General features: G+C 42.4%; 1 protein-coding gene across 1 annotated transcript in view; it reads left to right on the top strand.

Moving 5' to 3' along the window:
- The window catches only part of STPG1 (sperm tail PG-rich repeat containing 1), a 57,317-nt gene that overhangs the window by 16,009 nt on the left and 19,609 nt on the right, over nt 1-21,699 (top strand). Inside the window, exons 5-8 of the mRNA XM_056122741.1 lie at nt 3,582-3,683; nt 8,825-8,995; nt 16,381-16,489; nt 21,293-21,458. Coding sequence (XP_055978716.1) covers nt 3,582-3,683; nt 8,825-8,995; nt 16,381-16,489; nt 21,293-21,458 — 548 coding nt within the window. The remainder of the gene's footprint in view (nt 1-3,581; nt 3,684-8,824; nt 8,996-16,380; nt 16,490-21,292; nt 21,459-21,699) is intronic.

Genomic DNA, 21,699 nt, shown 5'->3' with positions numbered 1-21,699 from the left:
TTCCAGTATTAAAGGCCCTCCCGTTGATCGTCGATTTGCTCGAGCGGGCCCAGTAACGTCTCCATTGGAGACTTTGTTGTTACTGTGTCTGGCATATCGAATACTCTCGGTAGCTTGCCGGGCTCTCCGAGAGGGGCGGAGGAATCGAACTCGGGTCGGCGATGTTGGCCGCTTGTAAGGCGAACACCCTACCCGCTGTGCTATCGCTCCAGCCCGTTTCCAGTATTGTCACCCAAAAATATGTTGGGTAGGGGATGGGAGCACATAAACCTATGGATCAGCCTTTCCTTTGATGTTTCTAACTCCAAGGGTAGGAACTGGCTCCAGCAGACTGTTGTGGACAGCTGAAGACCAAAGAGCTGGTGATCATGACTTGGCAGTGCTGGCCCTGCTCTGAATCTCCAGACTCACTGGAACCTCACACTGTGAGACAGGTACAGGAGACCAGTGCTGCCAGGACAACATTCAACAGCTGTCAGTGGAGCTCCAAGAAATAGTTCTCTGACCTCTCTCTTCAGACCCATTTTTATTTCTTTGGTTTTTGCCTTCTGGTCTCAGCCAAGGTACCAGTAGGTGACTGATTGAGTTTACACCAATGAAACTTGAACTCCAGATCTCTAGGATATGCTCTGAGACTTCCAACTCACTCAAGTCAGGAAAATGTTAGTCACATGAATTGCTATCCCAGAGGTGAGGGCTCTGCATTTTTATGTCCCTTCTAGAGAGTTATTTGCCACCCACAGCAGGTATCAGAGGCAGGAGCACTGAGCAGGAGCATGGAGCCAAGAGCAAGCCCTGAGCAACACCGGCTGTGGCTCCCTCCAACCTTATTCACCCCCAGAAAGAAAAAGCTCTGTTCTGTGGTATAAATACTCTTATCCTGGTGAATTTTAAGTTCCCACTAACAGAGGTTTTCTGTTTGTTTGTTTGTTTAGATTTTTATTAGTGAAACTCCATGAGGTACAGTTGTAGATTTACAAATTTTTGTGCTTGGGTTTCAGTTATACAATGATCGAATACCCATCCCTCCGCCAGTTCCCATTCTCCACCACCGATCCCAGTATCCCTCCCACCCCCTGTTTCCCCCCATCCCACCCTGCCTCTGTGGCAGGGCATTCCCCCTTGTTCTCTCTCTCCTTTTGGGTGCTGTGGTTTGCAAAAGAGGCAATGTCCACTAACAGAGTTTTGAAATTATTTTCTTGTTGCTTTCACAAGCTGACACTGGCCAGCACCAGCAATGGCAGGAGTAAAAGACTCTTCTTGGACACTGTCTGAGAGCAAATAAGTAGCACTTTCTCCCTCCAGGCAAATTGGTGGCATCCTTGTCTTCTCTGGCATGGTTTCCAACAAGTTTGCAACGTGGCAGATTCAAAAACTGATTAAAGATAGGGCTGCCAGATTTAGTAAAGAAAAATAGAAGATTCCCAGTCAATTTCAAAATTTGAATACATGAAAATCAGCTATTTTTTATCAGCATTTACCCAATATTGCACAGGACATATTTATATAAAATCAGTTTGCTAATTTTTTGAAGTTCAAATTTAACTGAACAGGATGTGATAAGAGACATGGTTTGATCTGAAATTCTTAGCTTCTCAGGCTACAGAGATGCCCAGAAGATTTGTGTGAACTGATGCTGGCATTGAGAGTGTGGCGATAAATTGGGAACAAGGGACACAGATTTTCATTGGTCATATTTCAACGAGTCGTATTTCTGCTTTCTGCTTCAGTTCTCCTCACTGTAGACTCTGGAAACTAAAAGACAGCAGAGATATAGTTCAGTCTCTTAGATCTACAAATAAAGAAAATGAGTTCTAGAGAGGTGGCTTACTAAAGCTGACATAGTCAAGGTCATGTAGAGAGCAGCAATTCTGAGACTTGAATTCCTAATTCACAACTCATTGGAACTTCCCTCCCTTCCTCCTTCTTTTAATGTACTCATTCTCTTTTGAAAGTTAGTTTGAACGGGTAGGTTGAGACTTCCTGAGTTCAATTTTTGGCTCTGACAGTTACTGGCTATATGATCATAGGCCTTAACTCTGTGGACTCTGTCCTCTCATCTTTAAAATGGGAATTCCATGAGTTAGTGCAGGTAAAGTACCTGGCCCCTAGTACTCTTCAATGAATACATTCTGGACTTGCAAATAGTGCCTTAGAAAAATCTCTTTCTTGTATCACTAGACACTCTTACATCTGCAGAGGCTAGGGTTCTGAACTCAACCCAGAATGCCTGTGTGTCTGGTCCTGGTGTGTCCTTCAAGGCCTGCATTGTTCTCCCTTGCAACAGTCCCCCTCTCACTACCAGGGATCATTGCCACCTATAAAGTGGAAACCAGCTCTCACTTGCTGAACAAGGCGCAACGGACTCACTGCCTTGAAAATTTAGTCCAGAAGAACCTGTTAATAGCTCTGATGGCCTTCTCCCTTGTGTTAAACTAGAAAGACAAACTGCTTGCGCCAGACTGGAAAGTTCTTAAAGGCCCTGATGGTGCTGTAAGCTTAACTTCCGCCCTGAAGAAGGAATGATAGAGACAGATGGACCTGGGCAGTAGGGATTCGGGTGAAGCATGCTATAGAATCAGGTTGCCTGGGCTTAAGTCTGGGCTTCACCACTTACAAATTGTGGACCAAAAATCTCTGAGCTTTTCCTTTTCTGCAAAGGGCTTGTGCATACCATGTGCTTTGTACTATAGTCAGATACTGGCTTTTCTCGCAGTGGAATCTTGGGCAAATTTAACTTCACAGGCTTTAGTGATTCCATCTATAAAATGGGCACAGTAATCCCTCCTTCACTGAAGGATTAAGTGAGACCACCCTAGAAAAGCTTTTGGCACCAAGTAGATACCCAGGAAATACTTGAGGCTGTGGAACATCCTTACCATTTTATGTCACATGTTTGGCCAGCCTCTGTCATCCTTTATTTCCCCCTACTAAATAGCATGGGAAACAAGATGAAAGCCCAATTACTTGCACCAGCAGAACTCAAGCTTCTGTTTATTCCTCTCTAACATGCCTGTATCATTTAGCACCTGAGCTCAGTGAGCTTGCCTGCCTCTTTTGTCTGAGAGTTAGAAACGGTGTTGTTTGGGATGAAGGTTGTTTTTGTTTCATTTTGCTTTATAAACAGAAACACTCCCTGATTTCTCTTCTGAAAGGCTAAGGAGGAAGCTGAGTCAGGTGGGGTGTGGTTAACGTGAAATCGGTCACCTTCTCTCCCTGTGGGCTGGGCTGACCCAATCGATATTCGAGGACCAGCGCATCAGCCACACTTCGTATCCCATTTTATGCTCGTTTCTTTAATGGCACAGAAACAAAACACAGCGTTCCTCTGGAATGCAGTAGAACAGAAAGGACAGAGCCTGGCTTTGGAGGTCCCAGATCGAGGTTGGAATTCCAGCCTCTACATTCGGTAACTGAGATGGTGACTGGGCATGTAAGACAGTGGAGCCGGGCTGTCAGCAGTGAAGTGGTGCCTGTGCAGGAGGATTACAGTGAGGCTTAGTGTTAATGGATGCAGAGCTTGCAGAAAACACAATGGAATTCACTGTGTCCTGATGGTGCCACATTCTCTTCCCTTTTAGGATGAGACTCCTGGTCCTGGGTTCTACAACATCATTCACCAGTCTCCAGTGTTCAACAGTGTCTCGTTGTCTAAGAAAGGAACGTGTGCTTTCCCTTCTCTGGTGAGAACCCTGCCTCAGGGTTGAGTCAGGATATTATACAGCAATATCCTCCATTTGTTGATAATCATATTCTGTCCTAATGATCCAAAGACCCTTTTCTCCAAAAGGCCCCTATATCTAATTAGTAACCATGTTCTCAAATTGTATGCAGGCCAATTGGAGTCTCTGTATTTAAATAGTTGTTGTTTTCTGTTGCCACCTGATGCCAGAATGGGGAGGTAAGCTAAAGAAATATTCAGATCATTCAAAACACATCTTGTCTTCATGGTATGGACTCATGAATGTTCTTCTGAGACTTTTAGCCAAACTAGGAAAACGATTTTACTCTGAACACATTTTCCTCTAATATGTTTAACAAGGCTTAGTTTAATTGGGTTGTTTAGTTACTGAGAAATTTATTGGGAGGAGAAAAAAATCAAGCAAAGTACCTGAAATTAATGTGATCATCTTTTCTCTCCACTGCTCTTGTTCATAAAATATGGATATTTGCCTTTTTGGAAATCTCTATCAAGAAGCTAGATGAAAATGCAAATATACCTGACCACATATGAGCAGAACAGCCTTTATTGAAATATTTATAAATTGAGGGTCTGGAGAGGGTGCTTGCTTTGCACATGGCTGACCCAAGTATGATCCCCAGCACCCCAAATAGCCCTCTGAGCCCTGCCAGGAGTGATCTTTGAAAGCAGAGCCAGGTGTGACCCAAAACAAAACAAAAAAGAATAAGAATAAATATTTATAAATTGGCAGGAAAACTAGTAAAAGAGTCAAACTAGTATAAGTCTAATAGAGAGAGGAAAGCAAAAAAGAAAGCAAGACCATATTTTAGCCTTAAAAAAACCACTGCATCTTATCCCTTTAAAAGTTATAATAATCTCTTGCAAAGATGTATTATGATTTCTGACATTGGAATTTCTTTTGATTAAAAAAATACACAAAGGGATCATTTAAGACTCACTGAATACAGCCATTTAATGGAATTCAAGTTTGGCAGAGCTGAACACTCAAGGACCAAACCAACTTTAGCATTGACTCCGTGTGAGCAAAGCACTTGAGGTTGCACTTGCCTCAAGTGAATTCACAGAACAACCACACCTCTAAGCATTTTCTTTCCCCAAAGCAGTGGTGGTGGGAAATGGGCACTGGTGGAGGGATGGGTGTTTGATCATTGTACAATTGAAACCCAAGCACAAAAATTTGTAAATCTACAACTGTACCTCATGGTGTTTCACTAACAAAATTTTTTTTAAAAAATGTAAATGATGGAGAATGGGCACTGGTGGAGGGATGGGTACTGGATCATTGTATAACTGAAACCCAAGCACAAAAATTTGTAAGTCTACAACTGTACCTAATGGTGTTTCACTAATACAAATTTTTTAAAAAAAAATTTAAAAAAAAAGAGACTCAAAAGCCACGGGCAAAAGAAGTGCCATCTCACGCTGCCATGGCACAGAAGACAAGATTTAAGACCTAATCCTGACTCAGCGGTGGATTCTTGATGTGACCTCAAGCACGTCACCCTTCTATGTCCTACTTACCTCATGAAAGTGGGAGACTCCCTGAAGGCGCTGTGTAAATTAACACTGCAATGAGTGAAATACTCTTTGAAACTGCAGAGCATTATAAACATACTAAATATTATGATTGTTACCACCTGAGTCACAAACATTACTTCCTGCAACACCTAGGTTTTCTCTCTGAGAACATCTTTGCCAAATAGTGCCACTGCCCTTTCCTACTCACTGCCAAAGAAAGAACTGAATCAGAGCACATGATCCACTTCTTGTGAGGCTTTGTACACAGAAACTTTCCAAATGATGAGGGTGGATGGTCTGGAGGAGAGGGGCCTAGAGAAGAGCTGAGAATCACAGAATCCTATCAGGTCTTTTCAGATTAAGAAATATTCAGACTAAATTCCAAAGAAATCAGAAATGAAGTTTTCCAGGCTTCCTTTTGATGGACAAGGGGATGTGGATCTTTTTAATAAACTCATTCTTATATGTTCTTCGACAGGAAACTTTAGTGGAAATCTGTTAGCAGATTGCACATTTTTCCTGGTTCCTTTTCGAACTGGATACTAGTTTCATACTGTGCTATTTTATTTTATTGAAGCAAAATAATATTGAAAGAAAGTCATAGAAATGTGAAGGGAGAGACAGAAAAGTACATGTTCAAGAGAGAACAAGCCAGAGGCGGGACAAGCAACCCTGTCTTATTTAAGTGACTTTCAGACAGAGCATCTTGTTTCCAGAGCCCAATATTTGGAGGGAATTAAAATTTGCCCTCATCAAAGATGGATCTGTCTTAGTGACACTGGTATGCCTAGGAGTGTCGTGGGTGAGGTTGATCAGAAACCTCTGTGGGGCTATAAATTTTAGAAACTTCCTGGTAACTATTGGAACTACTACACCCAGCCTTTTGAGAGGACCTGTCATCTCTCTAAATCCAAATAATATAAGGGTTTCATTAATGTATTCTAAATCGTTGCTTGAGAATTCATGATTTTTACCAGGAAGTTCAATAAAGCAAGCTTGTTCATAACGTTTCTATACTATTTGCCAGGAAGCAGGAGTGGTCTTCAGAAAACTTTATCTATGTTGGAAAGAGGTTTGTAAATGCCAGCATATTCAAGGTTGGAGCCCACAGGTCTGGCAAATAAAGGAAAGTCAAGGAGGGGAAGGAGGTTTGGGAGGGAGCATTACTTTAGTTATATTCTGTAACTGGAGCAATAGCACAGTGGGCAGGGCATTTGCCTTGCGTGAGGCTGACCCCGGTTTGATTCCTCCACCCCTCTTGGAGAGCCTGGCAAGCTACCGAGTGTATCCCACCCACCTGCCAGCCAGAGCCTGGCAAGCTCCCTGTGGCATATTTGATATGCCAAAAACAGTAACAAGTCTCACAATGGAGACGTTACTGGTGCCCACTTCGGCAAATCGATGAACAATGGGAGGACAGTGTTACAGTGCTATATTCTGGGACTAATTCGATTATATGCTTTCTGAAACTTTGCCTTGATAGGAGAGTTTTGAGAACAGTTTCCCCCAAAAGTTACAATAACAGGTATGCTAGGCCCCAAAGCCTTCCTGACTAAGTTTGGAAAGTTTCTTTCTGTTTGTTTTGGGCAGGAGGGCAATACCAGTGAGGCTTAGGAACTGCACCCAGCTCAGGGCTAGGGTCATTGCCAGCAGTTTCTTGGAGGACTATGTGGGAATTGAACCTGAACTCCCCACAAGCAAAGCATGTGTTCTAGCTCTTTGATCTTTCTTTTTAGCCCTAGCGAAGTTTCTTTACTGTAGAATTTCTCAGCATGCTTAATAATTCCACCTGTCTTATGAGTTTTTAAATATTATGAATCTTCAAAATAGAAGTATGATATTTGAGACTTTTCAAATTGATTTGATTTTGGAATTCTTCCCCTGGCACTGCTATTATTTATTTATTTATTTATTTATTCAATTTTAACAAGGAAAGCTTTCTTTTTTAAAATTTTTATTAGTGAAACACCATATTTATTTTTTAATTTTTAAAGCAAAATAGTTTTACTTTAAGTCTAATTTGGATAGATGTGAGGGGAGAGAAAAAGAGAAATATGTGTTCAAGAGAGAACACAGTCTTCTTCAGAGTGGAAATAAAGAAATATAGAGACAGGCAAGTGAGACCCATGTTCAAGGGAGACAAGGGCTTGACGGGCCAGTCACTGCTGCTACTATTAATACAGCTTTATGGAATTGACACCTACTTTGGGACATAAATACTTTTGAAAAACATACTTGCCATTCTATAGGGTGATTCAGGATATACTTACTACAAAGTAGCTACCAAGGAAAGTCTCACCTTGCCATCTTTTTAAGGAAGTTAAAAGAAAAGAATCTGCCTCTCTACCAGTGAAGGATACAGAGGTGAATGATTCTTTTTGAACCAGACTGCCTTCTGTCCCCTAACCCCCACCCCGGCCCCTAGTCCTGCATCAGCTCATGTAAATGGACACACAGGTTGGGGGATCTGATCCACACTGCACAGTGGACACAGCGCTCTGGGTGAGAACGTTGGTACTACCAATTAACCAGTCAAGGAACTTCAGAGTCCTCACCTACAAAGTGGGAATAATCCTAACATCAGTACCCAGGGTTGTCATGAGGATTAAATGCAAGAACTCATGCAACACATTTGGGTATTAAGTTAACCAACAGATTTGGTTAACTTAATGTCTTCCTAATGATTCAGAGGACCCAAGCTCAAACCCAGGGTGGCTGCTGAGCAGCCGAGATTGGGCAGGAGCGCTCCTGTCTCTGCCAGCATATCTACCCACATACATAATCCGGATACCGAGAACCCCTGCTTCCCGGCAGAGTGAATTGGGGCAGGGGCCAATGCCTTTCCACTACCTGCCCCACTTTCTGCACTTCTATAGTTACCAAATTCTGGGAAGCTGAGGAAACTCAGAGCAATGTTATCAAGCTTTAAGCCATAAAATAAGATTATTTTGTTTTATCAGATTCCAATATTTGCCATGTTGTCCCAGGGTAAAATGATGTTATCATCTAGTTTCTATGGCCTCTGTCCCTCTTCATTTGGCAAACAATGATTGTTTGTTTTTTAAACTGAAAATAGGTTGCCATGGCTTCCGGGAAGGACCAGGATTGCTTCTGTTGAAACAGCAAAAATATTGTTGATTTTTATGAGCTCAGTCATTAGGTGGGATTATAAGGCATGAGTGGACACCAAGCCCCATGGAGATTTAAATGATTTAATTCCTATTATTTAACCTTAGAAACGAGATGGGAGGTTCTACTCAGAAGGAAAGACTGGGTTGAGGAAGAAAGTCCTAAAGCTTCCTGTCATGTAAATTATCCAATTATATAGCCAATAAGCCCAGGGTACATGGCCTGAAATAGGATTGGATAGAAATGCAATCACAGCAAAATTATTTTCGCCTAGTGTCAAATGTAAGATGAATAATTTGAGTAAGTTTACAAAAGTTAAAACAGGTCTCAACTTGAAATTACCTAGAGCAAATTCTGAAGACCTGAGGTCAGTTTGCCTTTTTACTTGTTGAAGTTTTTGCCTGTAATAAAATGGTCTCAGGCCTGATGCTGGAAATCATCTTTTTTTAAATTCCTTCGGTTTTCTCTTCACAGTGTGCCAGGATGAACACCATAATTTCTAAATACCCTGCTGCCAATACATACACTATTCCATCAGATTTTGTTTCAAAGAAAGATTTCAGTACTACCTGTTCCAGCATGTTCCAGTTGCCAGGCTCTAGAAGAGTTCCCAGATTTGAAACTCCTGCACCAAACCGTTACAATGTAAGAACATTGCTTATGCTGGTTACTACTTACTGACTCAACAGTTGACTGAAATAAAAGAAAGGAAGGTGGGGGAGGGGGCCTTTAGGGGATGGTTGGGAAACAGCCTTTTTATGCAATGGCAAACCAGTTACTATTTAATTTATCAACTACACAATAGGTGCATGAGACTATGGAATCTGTTATAGGGAAATTATAGAACAAGAGAAAAAATTGGGCAAACTGGGGGCCAGTGTAGAGAATGGGCTGACCATTACTCTGGGATATGATTATTCTGTTTTATTATTTATTTATTTGTTTTTTGGGGGGGGATGCTCCCAAGAGGTGCTCAGAGGACTTAGGGATTAAATTTGGTGATGATCAATCATGCTGGTACTTCAGTGCCAGGGACAGAGGATGTGGTTCCAAAGACCACCAAGCCAATCTATGGTGAAAATCCTTATTTTAATCCGTCCTGTCATGTAACCTTTCTGAGACAGTGTTTTCATTTGGATCAATGATTATCTTTTTTTACCACTTTACCTGTATACATGATTAATTTTATGTTAGATTCTTGCAGTGAAAATAAGCCATCTCTCATTAGAAAATATTTTTTAAGTCTTATGAAAAATATAATCACCTGCAGTCACTGAAGCAGAATGACATAACTGATGGTTAAAGATGAATTAAGGAAGATTTAGTTCAACTTGACTCTGCCACTTTCCATGGTAGTGTTTATAGCTCTGTGAAGTGGGAATATATAGACATAGTGTTAAAAACTCAGTAGTGTTAATGAAAATATTAAATAAAATAACCTATGCTAAGTGCTTAGCATTGCACCTAACATATAAGAACAGCACGTGGAAATTAGCAGAGCTGTCTTGGGGAAGTTATGTTCCTGTTGATCCCCAATTATAAAATGGAATTAATTACACTTTCCCCACAAGTTTATTATAAGAAGCAATGAGATTTTAAATAAATGGGAAATATTGTGAAATGCATAAGACATGGTTTGTTCATAAGGCATTAATATTATGTTGCGATTAAAATATTTTGGTTTTGAAATACCTAATTTTTTTTGTTTGTTTTTTGGGTCATACCCAGTGATGCACAGGGGTTACTCCTGGCTCTGCACTCAGGAATCACTCCTGGAGGTGCTCAGAGAACCATATGGGATGCTGGGAATCGAACCCGGGTCGGCCGTGTACAAGGCAAATGCCCTACCAACTGTGCTATCTCTCCAGCCCCAGAAATACCTAATTTTTATTGTGTATTTATCAGTAATACTTTTAATATTAGTAATTACTGATTACTACTTTTAATATTAGTAATTACTGATTAATTAATACTTTCTGACTACAAAGATCCTGCTTACCTTCTATGATTTATTAAATCAATTGTAATTCATATAAATCTCTGTTAGGTCAGCACTGTCCATAGAAATGTGTTGGGGCCACAAACATCATTTAGATTTTCCTGGCAGCCATATTTCAAAGTAAAAAAGGCAACAAGCGAATTTAATTATATTGCTATATTATATCCAACCCGGTATATCCAAAATATTATCACATAAATATAAAATTATTATTGTATATTTTACATTATTTTTGTTACACTAAGTCTGTAAAGTCTAGTATTTATTTTATATTTGCAACACCTCTTTATTAGGGCCAATCAGGTTTTCCACTGTGCAATAGTCACATTGTGGCCAGGGGTGACTGTTGGAGAGATCAGCTCTGTATAGTCTTTCCCTGAGGATGTCAGAGCCAAAAATAAAGATGATGATGTGATGATGATGATGATAATGATGGGGATGATAATTAAGCACTTTTAACGGCCTGTGTTCTAAGATTTGCATGTCCTCATCTTCCTTAATATTCATAAGAATCCATGCAATGAATTATCTTGCTCTCAGTTTTGAAACGAGGAAGCTGAGAATCAGAGAGGTGCAGACACCATTGACACATCAGTGGGCACAGGTAGATGGCTCAGGTGAAAAGTTGATAAACCATCAGAGTTACTGTGTCCCCAACATACCACTGGGCTTCCGGCTGTGGGCTCTGTGGGCAGTCTGTGCCAGATCAGTGAAACTGCTAGATTCTACTGTTGAAAATTTTGGCATACAGGCTTTGTGACTGAAATCTCCAGGCTTTCTCGGTGTTGGGATGGGTTACCTCCCCACACCTCCCTGTACTTCTGGAAGCCTCGGCAGTCACATCCACACGTCAAAGGTGCCACCCAGTTGAAAAGTTACTCCAGCTTTACTATCCCGATAAAAATACCAAATACCCTGAACAAACACCATGACCTCTTAGCACATGTATTGCAAACCATAATGCATAAAAGGAAAAGGAGAGAGAGAGAAAGAAGCAAAGTGCCTCCCATAGAGGGAGGCTGGGGGTGGGGGATGGTGTTGGGGAAACGGGGACATTGGTGGTGGGAAATGTACACTGGTGGAGGAATTGGTGCTGGATCATTATATGACTTAAATCCAATTATGAACAACTTTGTAATGGTCTACCAAATGGATATTCAATTAAAAAATTTTTTTAAAGTAATATGGCGTTCATGCCCAATTCAATCAGTTTAATTAATGGTTGAATAAATAGCAGTACTCCTACATTATTAAAAAAAACAAACCTGCTAGATTCTTGAGGGGAAGTCAGCAAGCATTTGCAAACAGATAATTAGACTGTGGCCAGCTAACCTGAAGAAGAAAATATGGGAGGTTGCAGCACCAAGTACTGGTCCTCAGGCAAGGATTGAAGAGAGTCAGCTTTGGGGAATAGTATATGCAAAGGTCCTGGGACAGCAGACCATCTAAGCCTAGGGTAATCTACAAGATGGTAGCTAGAGTAGCATGAACTAGAGAAGACAAGAGGAGGAAGAGCCAGACAGATAGTTAGGGTCCAATTCATGCGGGATCCTAAAGAAACCAGGTAGGAGTTCTAATTTTATCCACTGTATACTTACTGGGCAGCATATGCGCTCATATGCTGCCCGAACCCATGTGCTGCTTGTGAGCCCATGTGCTGCTTGCGTCCTCGTGGTCAAGTGCCTGAGCACATATATTGCCCACATCTCCCCTCTTGAGATGTGTACTTTTATGCTCTCCTATCTAATGCAGGGCTGTGTACAGGGGCTCTCAACGCCCTTGGAGAAGCCTGCATTCTCTCTTGAATGCCTTACTCTGTCTCTCTTACTCTCCACTCTCTCCTACTTTCTTTCCCTCCTTCCCTTCAAAAACCCTCCTAATAAAATCTGTTTTACTTCACTGAAATTCTTTTCTGCAAGCGAGACAAGAACCCAGTAACCCTGGGTCCTGGGTGGCAGAGGAGGATGGGGAGAAAGTGACCATCTTCTCCTCCTCACTTCACATGAGCCACCAGTGGGGCTCGCCGACATCAATCTTATTGAAGGCTCCATTGAGATTCAATTTCCTGAGAGTTTTGCCAACGTGAACACCACCAAGTTTGAGTTTCAAAGTTCCTCCCCCTATTTGGCAAGAACAGAAAATGGAATCAGGGGTTTTTGTGGGTTTTGGGGGTGTGTGTATGCGCAGGGCTGTAGTGATAGAACAGCAGGTAGGGTGTTTGCCTTGCATGTGGCTGACCTCGAGTTTGATTTTTCCACCCCATCTCGGAGAGCCCAGCAAGCTACCGAGAGTATCTGCCCACCCGGCAGAGCCTGGCAAGCTCCCTATGGATATGCCAAAAACAGTAACAAGTCTCACAATGGAGATGTTACTGGTGCCTGCTCGAGCAAATCAATGAACAACGGGAGGACAATGCTACAGTGCTACATACTCACTGGGAAGTTTTTGGGGAAGGAAGGGGAGAGTAGACTTGAAAGTGTAGGTGATGTCATCTGAAACACTTTTTTAAAAAAAAAAAAAGAAAGAAAGAAAAGCTCCTAGTAGCTATTCTATTAGAATGGGCTGTAGTGTGGGGCAAGTGGGTTTTGGAAAATCAATTAGAACCTTCTCCTAACATGCCTGGTCCAAGAAAGCCATAAGGGTGACTCTGGGGCTAGAATGGTAATACAGGTTCCAGGTGCTTGCTTTTCATGTGGCTAACCTGTGTTCAATTCCCCGTACCCGATTTGGTCCCCCCAGCACTTCCAGGAGTAATTCCTTAGTGCAGAGCCATGAGTATCCTCTGAGCATCACCAGTTGTGCCCTCTCTCTTCAAAAATAAAGCCATAAAGGAGACTCTTGGCCACCGCACGTTTGCTATCCCTGGGAGAGGGTCAGGGCACTTGGGAAGTGGTCACAGGCACTGTCTTTCCTGAGGTGACTACACCTCTGTGTCCTCCTGCTTTTGTAGCCAAAGATTTGCACTTAGTGCATCCCCCCTCTCTGCTCTGCTCCCCAGACTCATATCTTCAGAGCTTGAGTGCCGTCCTAGAATGCAGTACGCAGGCTGCAGCATCATAGGAATAAATCCCCAGGCATATTCATGTATTCATCTCGAAATGACCATTTCTCAAGTCCTCTGTTCTCCAACCAAGAGATCTGTTTTAGAGCACGTGTTTCCCTCTTCATTATTGTTGGCTCTAAAACTAATAACGTCTCGCCGCCCGCTCCTCTCTGGAAAGAAAGATGGCGGCCGCACGGGAGCCTTGTGGACAGCAGGTTTGAGCTGGGGGCGGGGGGCGGCAGGGGCCTCATGGGAAGGGGGGCGTTCTGGGCCGTCCTTCACGCCCGACCGAGGTCACCAGCTGCCCCTCACGAGCGGCTCTCCGGCACAGAGCACACAGACTCCAGAGCACAGAAACCAATCTCTTAACTATCTAACTTTTAATAGAAATACTTCCAGGGTTAATAAGTAAAACAGCAGAAATCCAAAACCACGCGGCCGCTATTGCGGCCGCGCAACATCATTTTATTCTTAAACCAAGCTGTAGAAAGCAAACCATTTCACAACACTGTTTCAGCATATCTGATTGGGGGGGGTCGTAAACTCTAAACAATAATTGTGCATCTTCTATCGAAACAATGTATCTAGTCAAAGTAGATAGAGTATTAACTAGAACTCATCTGCCTCACAGGAATTGGGAGGGGTGGGAGGTGGGGTTCTATTGGGGTTCATGGTTAAAAATAAGTATTGGTAAAGGGAAATGTGTTTGATACTTACATGACTGAGACCTAAACCCGAAAGCTCTGTAACTTTTCCCACAGTGATTCAATAAAGAAATAAATTATAAAAAAAATAAATAAATAAAACTAATAACGTTCATCGCAAAGTACAATCTAGCAACTAGAAGTCCTCAATACTTTGCTTTCAAAGCAAACCACCATCAAAATCCAGGTGCAATGTCTGGCACATTCTTTTCCTCCCTGCAAGGATTACACCATTCTCCACTAGGCATGAGCATTCTCTGCTGAACTCTGTCTTGGATTGTTTTTCCCTCGTGTGTGCACAATAAATCTGCTTCATTATTCTCTAACCTGCCAGAGGAGCTGACTAGTTTGTTCGTCTCACAGTGAAACCTTCCACACACTCAGAATATACAAAATGCTCCCCCCAACTTTTTTTCTCATTGCTTTTCTGTCTGGGTGAGGAATAAAGCTGAAATACTGTTTTGTCTACAGGGGGCTCTTTTTCAGACCCAGAGAACAATGGTTGAGTCAACTGTCGAGGAGTAGAAGCATGCTAATCCTGTTAGCCACACTCTGCATTGAGGTCTGTCAGGGCCTTTGTGTGCCTTCGCTCACCAAGATCCTCACTTCTCCGTTCGAATGCTTTTCCGTGGTACCGTGTTATTACTTCCTCTCCGGCAACCTGGCTCCTCTCCCTCTGTCCAGTAATTAGTCTGCTCCATCTGATCTTTTTTGTTTGCCCTCTCTGCATGCAGTCTAGTCATTTAGGACCCTGGGAAAAGCTAAATTCCTCCGCCTTTGTAAACACAAAATCAAAATGCCATCTGCATTTCTTCAGAACGTTTTTTTTTGACAAAGGGGTATCACAGAAAATCAAACTATCTTGGCCCTGGCAAATAGTTTCACTCATTCAGTAAATATTTCCAGCCATTGCTGGGACAATTTTTATTACATCTTTGATCTAATAAATACCAGAGACCGAAATTGGCATCTAAAATATTTATGATTCATGTGTAACATACTAACAATCTCAGTTTTTGTTTATTTTTTAACCCTGTTACTTTGAGTTCTAAACACACTGGACACTTTCAAAGGTATGTTATATGGATCAAGTAAACTTCTTCATTCTGGTCAGTCGAGACAAGTCGAGACAAGAGTTTGCTGATGAATCTGATCATAATCCTAAATTACACGAATCCCTGTCATGTTCCAAATCCTGCGATTATAGAAGGATTGTTTAAATAGCAAGAAATCAGGGTGGGGATATGTGGAATAAATAGATGAGGATATGTAGAATTGTGTCCAGGAAGGATTATAAAAATTAGGGGCCTGATAGTACAGGGGTTAAGGTGCTTGCATTACAAAGAGCTGACCCGAGTTCTAATCAAAGCACCATACATGGTCCTGCAAGCACCATGAGGAGAGATCCCTGAGCACAGAGCCAGGAGTAAGCCCTGAGCACTGCCCCTCCAAAGGAATAATAATAATAATAATAACAACAATAATAATAATAACAACAATAACAACAATAATAATAATAATAAGAAGAAGAAGAAGAAGAAGAAGAATTTGTATGTGTAGTATTACACACTTCAAAAATAACACTGTCCTGTCAGTGATTTCTAATGCCCACTCTACCATGTGCCTTCAATCGGCAGGAGTTAGCTGATTCATTTTGTTTGTTTTTTTTGGGGGGGGTCACATCTGGAAATGCTCAGGGGTTACTCCTGACTCTGCTCTCAGGAATCACTCATGGGGGACCGTATGGGATGCCAGGGATCGAACCTGGGTCAGCCATGTGCAAGGCAAATGTCCTACCTGCTGTACTATTGCTCCAGTACCTGATTTATCTTTACAGGAGAGAAAACTCCACTTGGAGGCATCAAAAGTTTGTGCAGAATCACATGCTCTGTGCTCAGAGTTCTTTGGACACTGGTCTCAGTGCCATGTTGGGTCCCCAGACAGCTACTGGAGGTCAAGCACTCCGCTACCATGCAAGCAAGTGGTTAGAAGGGCACAATTGCTGTAGCCCTTTCTGCTGTGTTGATGCAGACAGGTTTATTTCTTTTCCTTTGCAGACTATGCTCAACACTGTTCAGAGACCACTCTCAGAACTGCTTGGGGAACTGCATGGTGTAGGGGATCAAACTCTGTGCTCCCCCATGCAAAGCATATGCTTCAACGTTTGGGGAAATCTTCTTTGGCCATAAATTTGATTTTTTTAACCCAAATTTGTTACTCAAAGACACAATGTCAAAGGCAGGTCGGCATGGAGCATAACACGCTTCTTTTTCTCCCCCTGCAGACCTCCATCACTATTTGTAAGCAGAACAACAATGTCTGTGCCCGAGCTGGGTTTATGTCAAAAACGAAAAGAGAATTTTTCAGGAGTCCTGGATCAGGACCTGCCCCAGGTAAGTGGCTACTCTGCACTTGACTGAAAGGTCAATGTGCCAGATCTGATCTACGGATATGTGTTCCTTCTGAGGGAGTCCCTTAGGCTTTGGGAATGGAGCAGTGGCAGTAGGCATTGGTTGGGAGACCTGCTCTCCTCTGCAAAGGCCAAATGGTTGGGTCTGGAAATGGTGCCCCAGTCTTGGGCTCCCTTTTGTTCTGAGCACATCTGCTTCAGGCTGCCAAGTTGGATGTTGCTTCTCACATCAGAAATGTGTTGTCATCTCCCCATGGTGCCCTTAGACCACTGGGGGACAGAAGGTGCCACACTCTGCCAGATTCTCACACTCACCACTGTAGTTTCCCTTCTCATCATCACCTTGCCACCAAATGATGGCAGATAGTTCCATTTTTGAAGCCCTACTCTGGCCTAAGTGTTTCCATGGCATCCACCCCCTCTCCTCACAGGACCATGCTCACAGTCCTGTTTTCCGATGAGTCATAGTGACCGCTTCAGCATCTTGAGGCTAATCAACAATAGACCTAGGCTAGAGGGGTCTGACTGAGGACACTGCAGACCCCCACCCCACCGTCCCCACCCCATGTCATTTTATCGTATAAATAATCCTGCAATTGCGAGGATTCAGGATGATATAAACACTTGCCTCCTGGGTGTGAGAGGAGGTGTTGCAGGCCTCAAATCTTCTCCACTGCTTCCAGCCTTAGAGAAATTTCTAGAAGGATGTGGAAACACTGTGCTCACTATATTAGACCTTCTCTAATAGGTCTCCAAGATCCCCTGGGGGAGCCGTGGGTCCCAGAGCCAAGAGGTAAAGGCCAGAGGTAAAGGCCATCAAGGTTTGCCACTTAATCACGCCTCTTGGAGGAGGCATGTGGATAAAATTGCAGTGCATGTCAGATTTCAGCAAATCCAGATTAAAGTTGAGAAGATCAGTCTGAAGCTGAATAACAAAACCAGCCCTAATTAGGAGGCTAAGCCCCAGCTAAAGCTCCCCTGCCTTGCATCATCTATGGGCAAAACCCCACCTTGTTTGTTTATACAGGAGAACAAAGCCAGCATCCCTGAGGTTTGGCCAGAGGCCCTGCCTGTGAGCCCAGGGATGTGGCTCCCTCACAGCAAGCCACATGTGCCCCTTCCTGCTGGCAGGGTCCTGAGGAGCCCAGCTCCTTATATCAGAGTGGGAGGGGGCAAGGCACTAGTACAGGTTAAGTTTTTACTGTGTTCTATGCCATCACATTTATGAGCTCAGTGTGAGCTATTATTATTATTATTATTATACATTTTACATATGAAAGTGATACAGAGAAGGCAGATAACTTGCCCAAGGTTCCTTAGCTGGATTTGAATCCAGGCCTAGGGGATTTGATGTCTGGTACTTTCAGTTACCCTTGTTACTCTTGACTTGTCCCGGAAGCCAGTGCCTAGGGACACTGTCCCTCAGCTGGAAACAAGCTGCTCTCACCTCTCAGGAATAATCCTGTGGGTTTTGCCAGATTTGTGGGTTTTGCGACAGTAGTTGGCCTCCCTACTGTATTCCAAAAGCCCTGAGTGACCCGACTCAGTTGCCAAGTGCCAGGTCAGGCCTACAGTCCATTCTTAGTCAAACACTCACTTTTTACATGTGCTGGTTGGATTTTCTAAATTTAGACATGCCAATGAAAGAAAAAACAAGGGTTGGGCCCAGGCATGTGGCTCAAGTGGTCGAGCACATACCTTTCATGTGTGAGCCCTGGGTTCCTTCCCCGGAAGCACATGACCCCCACCTCCAGCCCTACCAGGTGTGGTCCCCACAGTAATGAAATAAATAAATAAGGTTATTAGAACATGGGGAGATGCCTCTATTAAATTGTCACTTGAAAATTGTGGGTTATAGAACGGAACCCACACTGTGAATTCTACACTGTGAAATCAAAACAACTAACTACACTCAGGAAAGGGAGGAAGTAAATATATGGGAATATTAACCTTGATTTTCTCTGGTGAATGGGAGATTGAATGCCTTTTCCCCTTGTTTCTGATTTAAAGTGTTTTATGATCAAGCATTGCTTTACCCATTTTTTAAAGCAGAGGGGAAATTGTGCTTGTGGTGTGTGTGTGTGTGTGTGTGTGTGTGTGTGTAAAGTAGCAAAGGTAATATGAGAGATACAGACCAGTATTAGAAATATGGGGGCCGGAGAAATAGTACAATAGGGAACATGCCTTACATGAGGCTAACCTGGGTTTGACCCCCAGTACCATAGAGAGTCCCCCAAGCCCACCAGAAGTGATCCCTGAACACAGAGCCAGGAGTAAGCCCTGAGCACTGCTAAGTGTGACCCAAAAATAAAAAACACAAAACAAAATAAAATTTAGAAATGCCACTAGCTGGGCATCTGCTTTAAGAAAAATGTTGGCATATATTGAATTATTTTTTATTTATTTTTTGAAATACCTTTTAGTGTGATGAAAGTCCTTCTAGAACATTTCTTTAATGAATGCATAGTATTCCCTTGTGTGGTAGCACCATAAGGAAGGGATAGATGCCCTCTTGGAGGAAAGTTAGGTCATTTTGAATGAAGGACTAATATACATAATGTAGAGTGGTTTTCATTTGTTGCTCATGGCTTAACGTATAGCACTATAGCACTGTCCTCCCGTTGTTCATCAATTTGCTCAAACGGGCACCAGTAATGTCTCCATTGTGAGACTTGTTGTTACTGTTTTTGGTATATTGAATGCACCACTGGGAGCTTGCCAGGCTCTGCTGAGCAGACAAGATACTCTCGGTAACTTGCAGGCTCTCCAAGAGGGGCAGAGGAATTAAACCCGGTCAGCCGCGTGCAAGGCAAACGCCCTACCCGCTGTGCTATCGCTTCAGCCCAATCCAGATTATTTTCTTATGTAATTTGCTTAAAGTTACTAAGACAAACGGTATATAAAATATTTCAAGAGTTTTACATTTATGGCCAAATTGCTCTTCAGCACACGGATAATTTCTCTTTCTGCTTCTCTAAGGCAGCTGTTCCCCCTTTCAGTACAGTCTTGCCAATATATTCCAGACTTTTGTTCTCAGTACTTTTGCTTTAGAGAAGTACATTTTATTTTGATGAAATATGAACTATTTTCCCCACTCACAGATATCACTGACAAAATTCTTTCCACTTTTTTGGGTTCTTCATATTTTTATTCATATTTCCTTCTAGTTTGCATAGATGTCATCAGAGTATATATAGACTTTCAGGCTTTATGTCCTTCCTTCCTTCCTTCCTTCCTTCCTTCCTTCCTTCCTTCCTTCCTTCCTTCCTTCCTTCCTTCCTTCCTTCCATGGACCATGAAGTGTTGGGAATCAAACCCAGAGCTTTTGGGTCTGGAGAGAGAGTACAGGGGTTAAGGTGCTTTCCTTGCAAGCAGCCAACCAGGGTTTAATCCCCAGTACCCCATATGGTTTTCGGGACCCTGTCAGGAGTGACTTCTGAGCACAGAGCCAGGAGTAATCCCTGATAACCACCAGGTATGGCCCCCAAACAAAAACCAAATAAAAAAAAAAACTAGGACTTTTACATGCAAAAGCACACACTCAAGGCCTTTGAGCAAGCTCCTAAGTCCCACATTCACCGTCATTTCCAAAACATTGCCATGTGGCCTGATGGTTTTGTATATATCATCATCATGACTGACATTCTACCAAATTGGACAATACTGTGGCCACAGCTGTGCCCATTTTTACTTGGACTTTCATCATTTCTATGCTGTGGCTACTGCATGGTATACACCTTATGCTAGGGAGCACATATATCTTCAGTACTTCAGAATGCCTGCACAGGGCTACTGACTATTTATTTATTTTATTTTATTTATTTATTTTTTTTGCTTTTTGGGTCATACCTGGCGGTGCACAGGGGTTACTCCTGGCTCTGCACTCAGGAATTACTCCTGGCGATGCTCGGGGGACCATATGGGATGCTGGGAATTGAACCCGGTTCGGCGGCATGCAAGGCAAATGCCCCACCCACTGTGCTATCACTCCAGCTCCGGCTACTGACAATTTAGAGGGAAACTCTACCTCTTCCCCTGGTTCAACTCATTCTTTTTTTTTCCTTGAAGGCTTGTGTACTGTCACAGTATTTTACTTTATTTCAGATTTTAGCTACACCCAGCAGTTCTTAAGGGGTAACTCCTGGCTTTGCATACAGGAATTACTCCTGGTAATGCTAGGAACTATATTTAGTACCGGGGATTGAATCTGGGTCAGCTGCATGCAAGGCAAGCACCGTTCTACTGTATTATCTCTCCAGTCCCTGTCAACATGATTTTAATCTGTGTCAGATTTTGATACAGCTTCTTGGAAAAACTTGGACTTTGGAAATAAATGCTCCTGGGCTCACCAGTAGCTGCTCAATAAATACTTGTTGGTTGCATGTATTTACTAAACAACAACTATGTTCCAGGAACCTAAGAAATTGTTTAACTCTCATAACTATCTAGTCTGGGGGAAGAATGAATATTCTTTAAAGAGAAAGAACTAGACTAGTCTCTAGTTAGACAAATATCTTCGGGCAAATTATTTACTATTTGTGAGTCTGTTTTAAACTGAAGTGGAAACCGTTTTTATGGATTGCTATGGGGTTGAATAACTGATGTGAAGCACATAGCCTTTGCTCCCTAAATAGCTAAAGAAAAATTGGGTTTAGTTATTTCAGGAGCACTTTCATCTGAGCCTCTTGGTTACCTTCGAGTCATTAAATGTCTTCCTAGGTGTAAAGTAGTATTATATTGTTTTGCTAAGAGTTTTTCATTCTATTATGCATTTTTTTCTGCTCAGGGCAATATGACATCAATGAATCTCTGGTGAAGCAGTCACCGAAGATGTTAATATCTTGCTTTAAATCTAAGACTGACCGTGGACTTAAAATTATGACTGCAGGCCCAGGACCCGGTTATTACAACCCAAATGATCACATCAAAGTTCCAAGAAAGGCTCTTATCCCGTGAGTCTTGATTATTCTGATTTTTCTTTTAAATGGTGGTTCTAGGGATGGGCCACAACATGGGAAAAAGGTGACACAGGCCAATCAACATTCGGCCTCTCTTTAGGGGCATCTGTTGACATACTGTTAGTCCTTAATAAATTCTTGTTGAATGTCTGTTGTTTATTTAGCAATTATTATGTGCCAGGAGCAATATTTGATTGTTCATAACAATCCTGTTGCAAGTATTGTTATTTTATAG

Source organism: Sorex fumeus, unplaced genomic scaffold (assembly GCF_029834395.1).
Source record: "Sorex fumeus unplaced genomic scaffold, SorFum_2.1 ptg000047l, whole genome shotgun sequence".
In the NCBI taxonomy this organism is placed as follows: Eukaryota; Metazoa; Chordata; class Mammalia; order Eulipotyphla; family Soricidae; genus Sorex; species Sorex fumeus.
The sequence above is the reverse complement of the archived record's forward strand: the minus strand, read 5'-3'. Positions and strand labels throughout refer to the sequence as shown.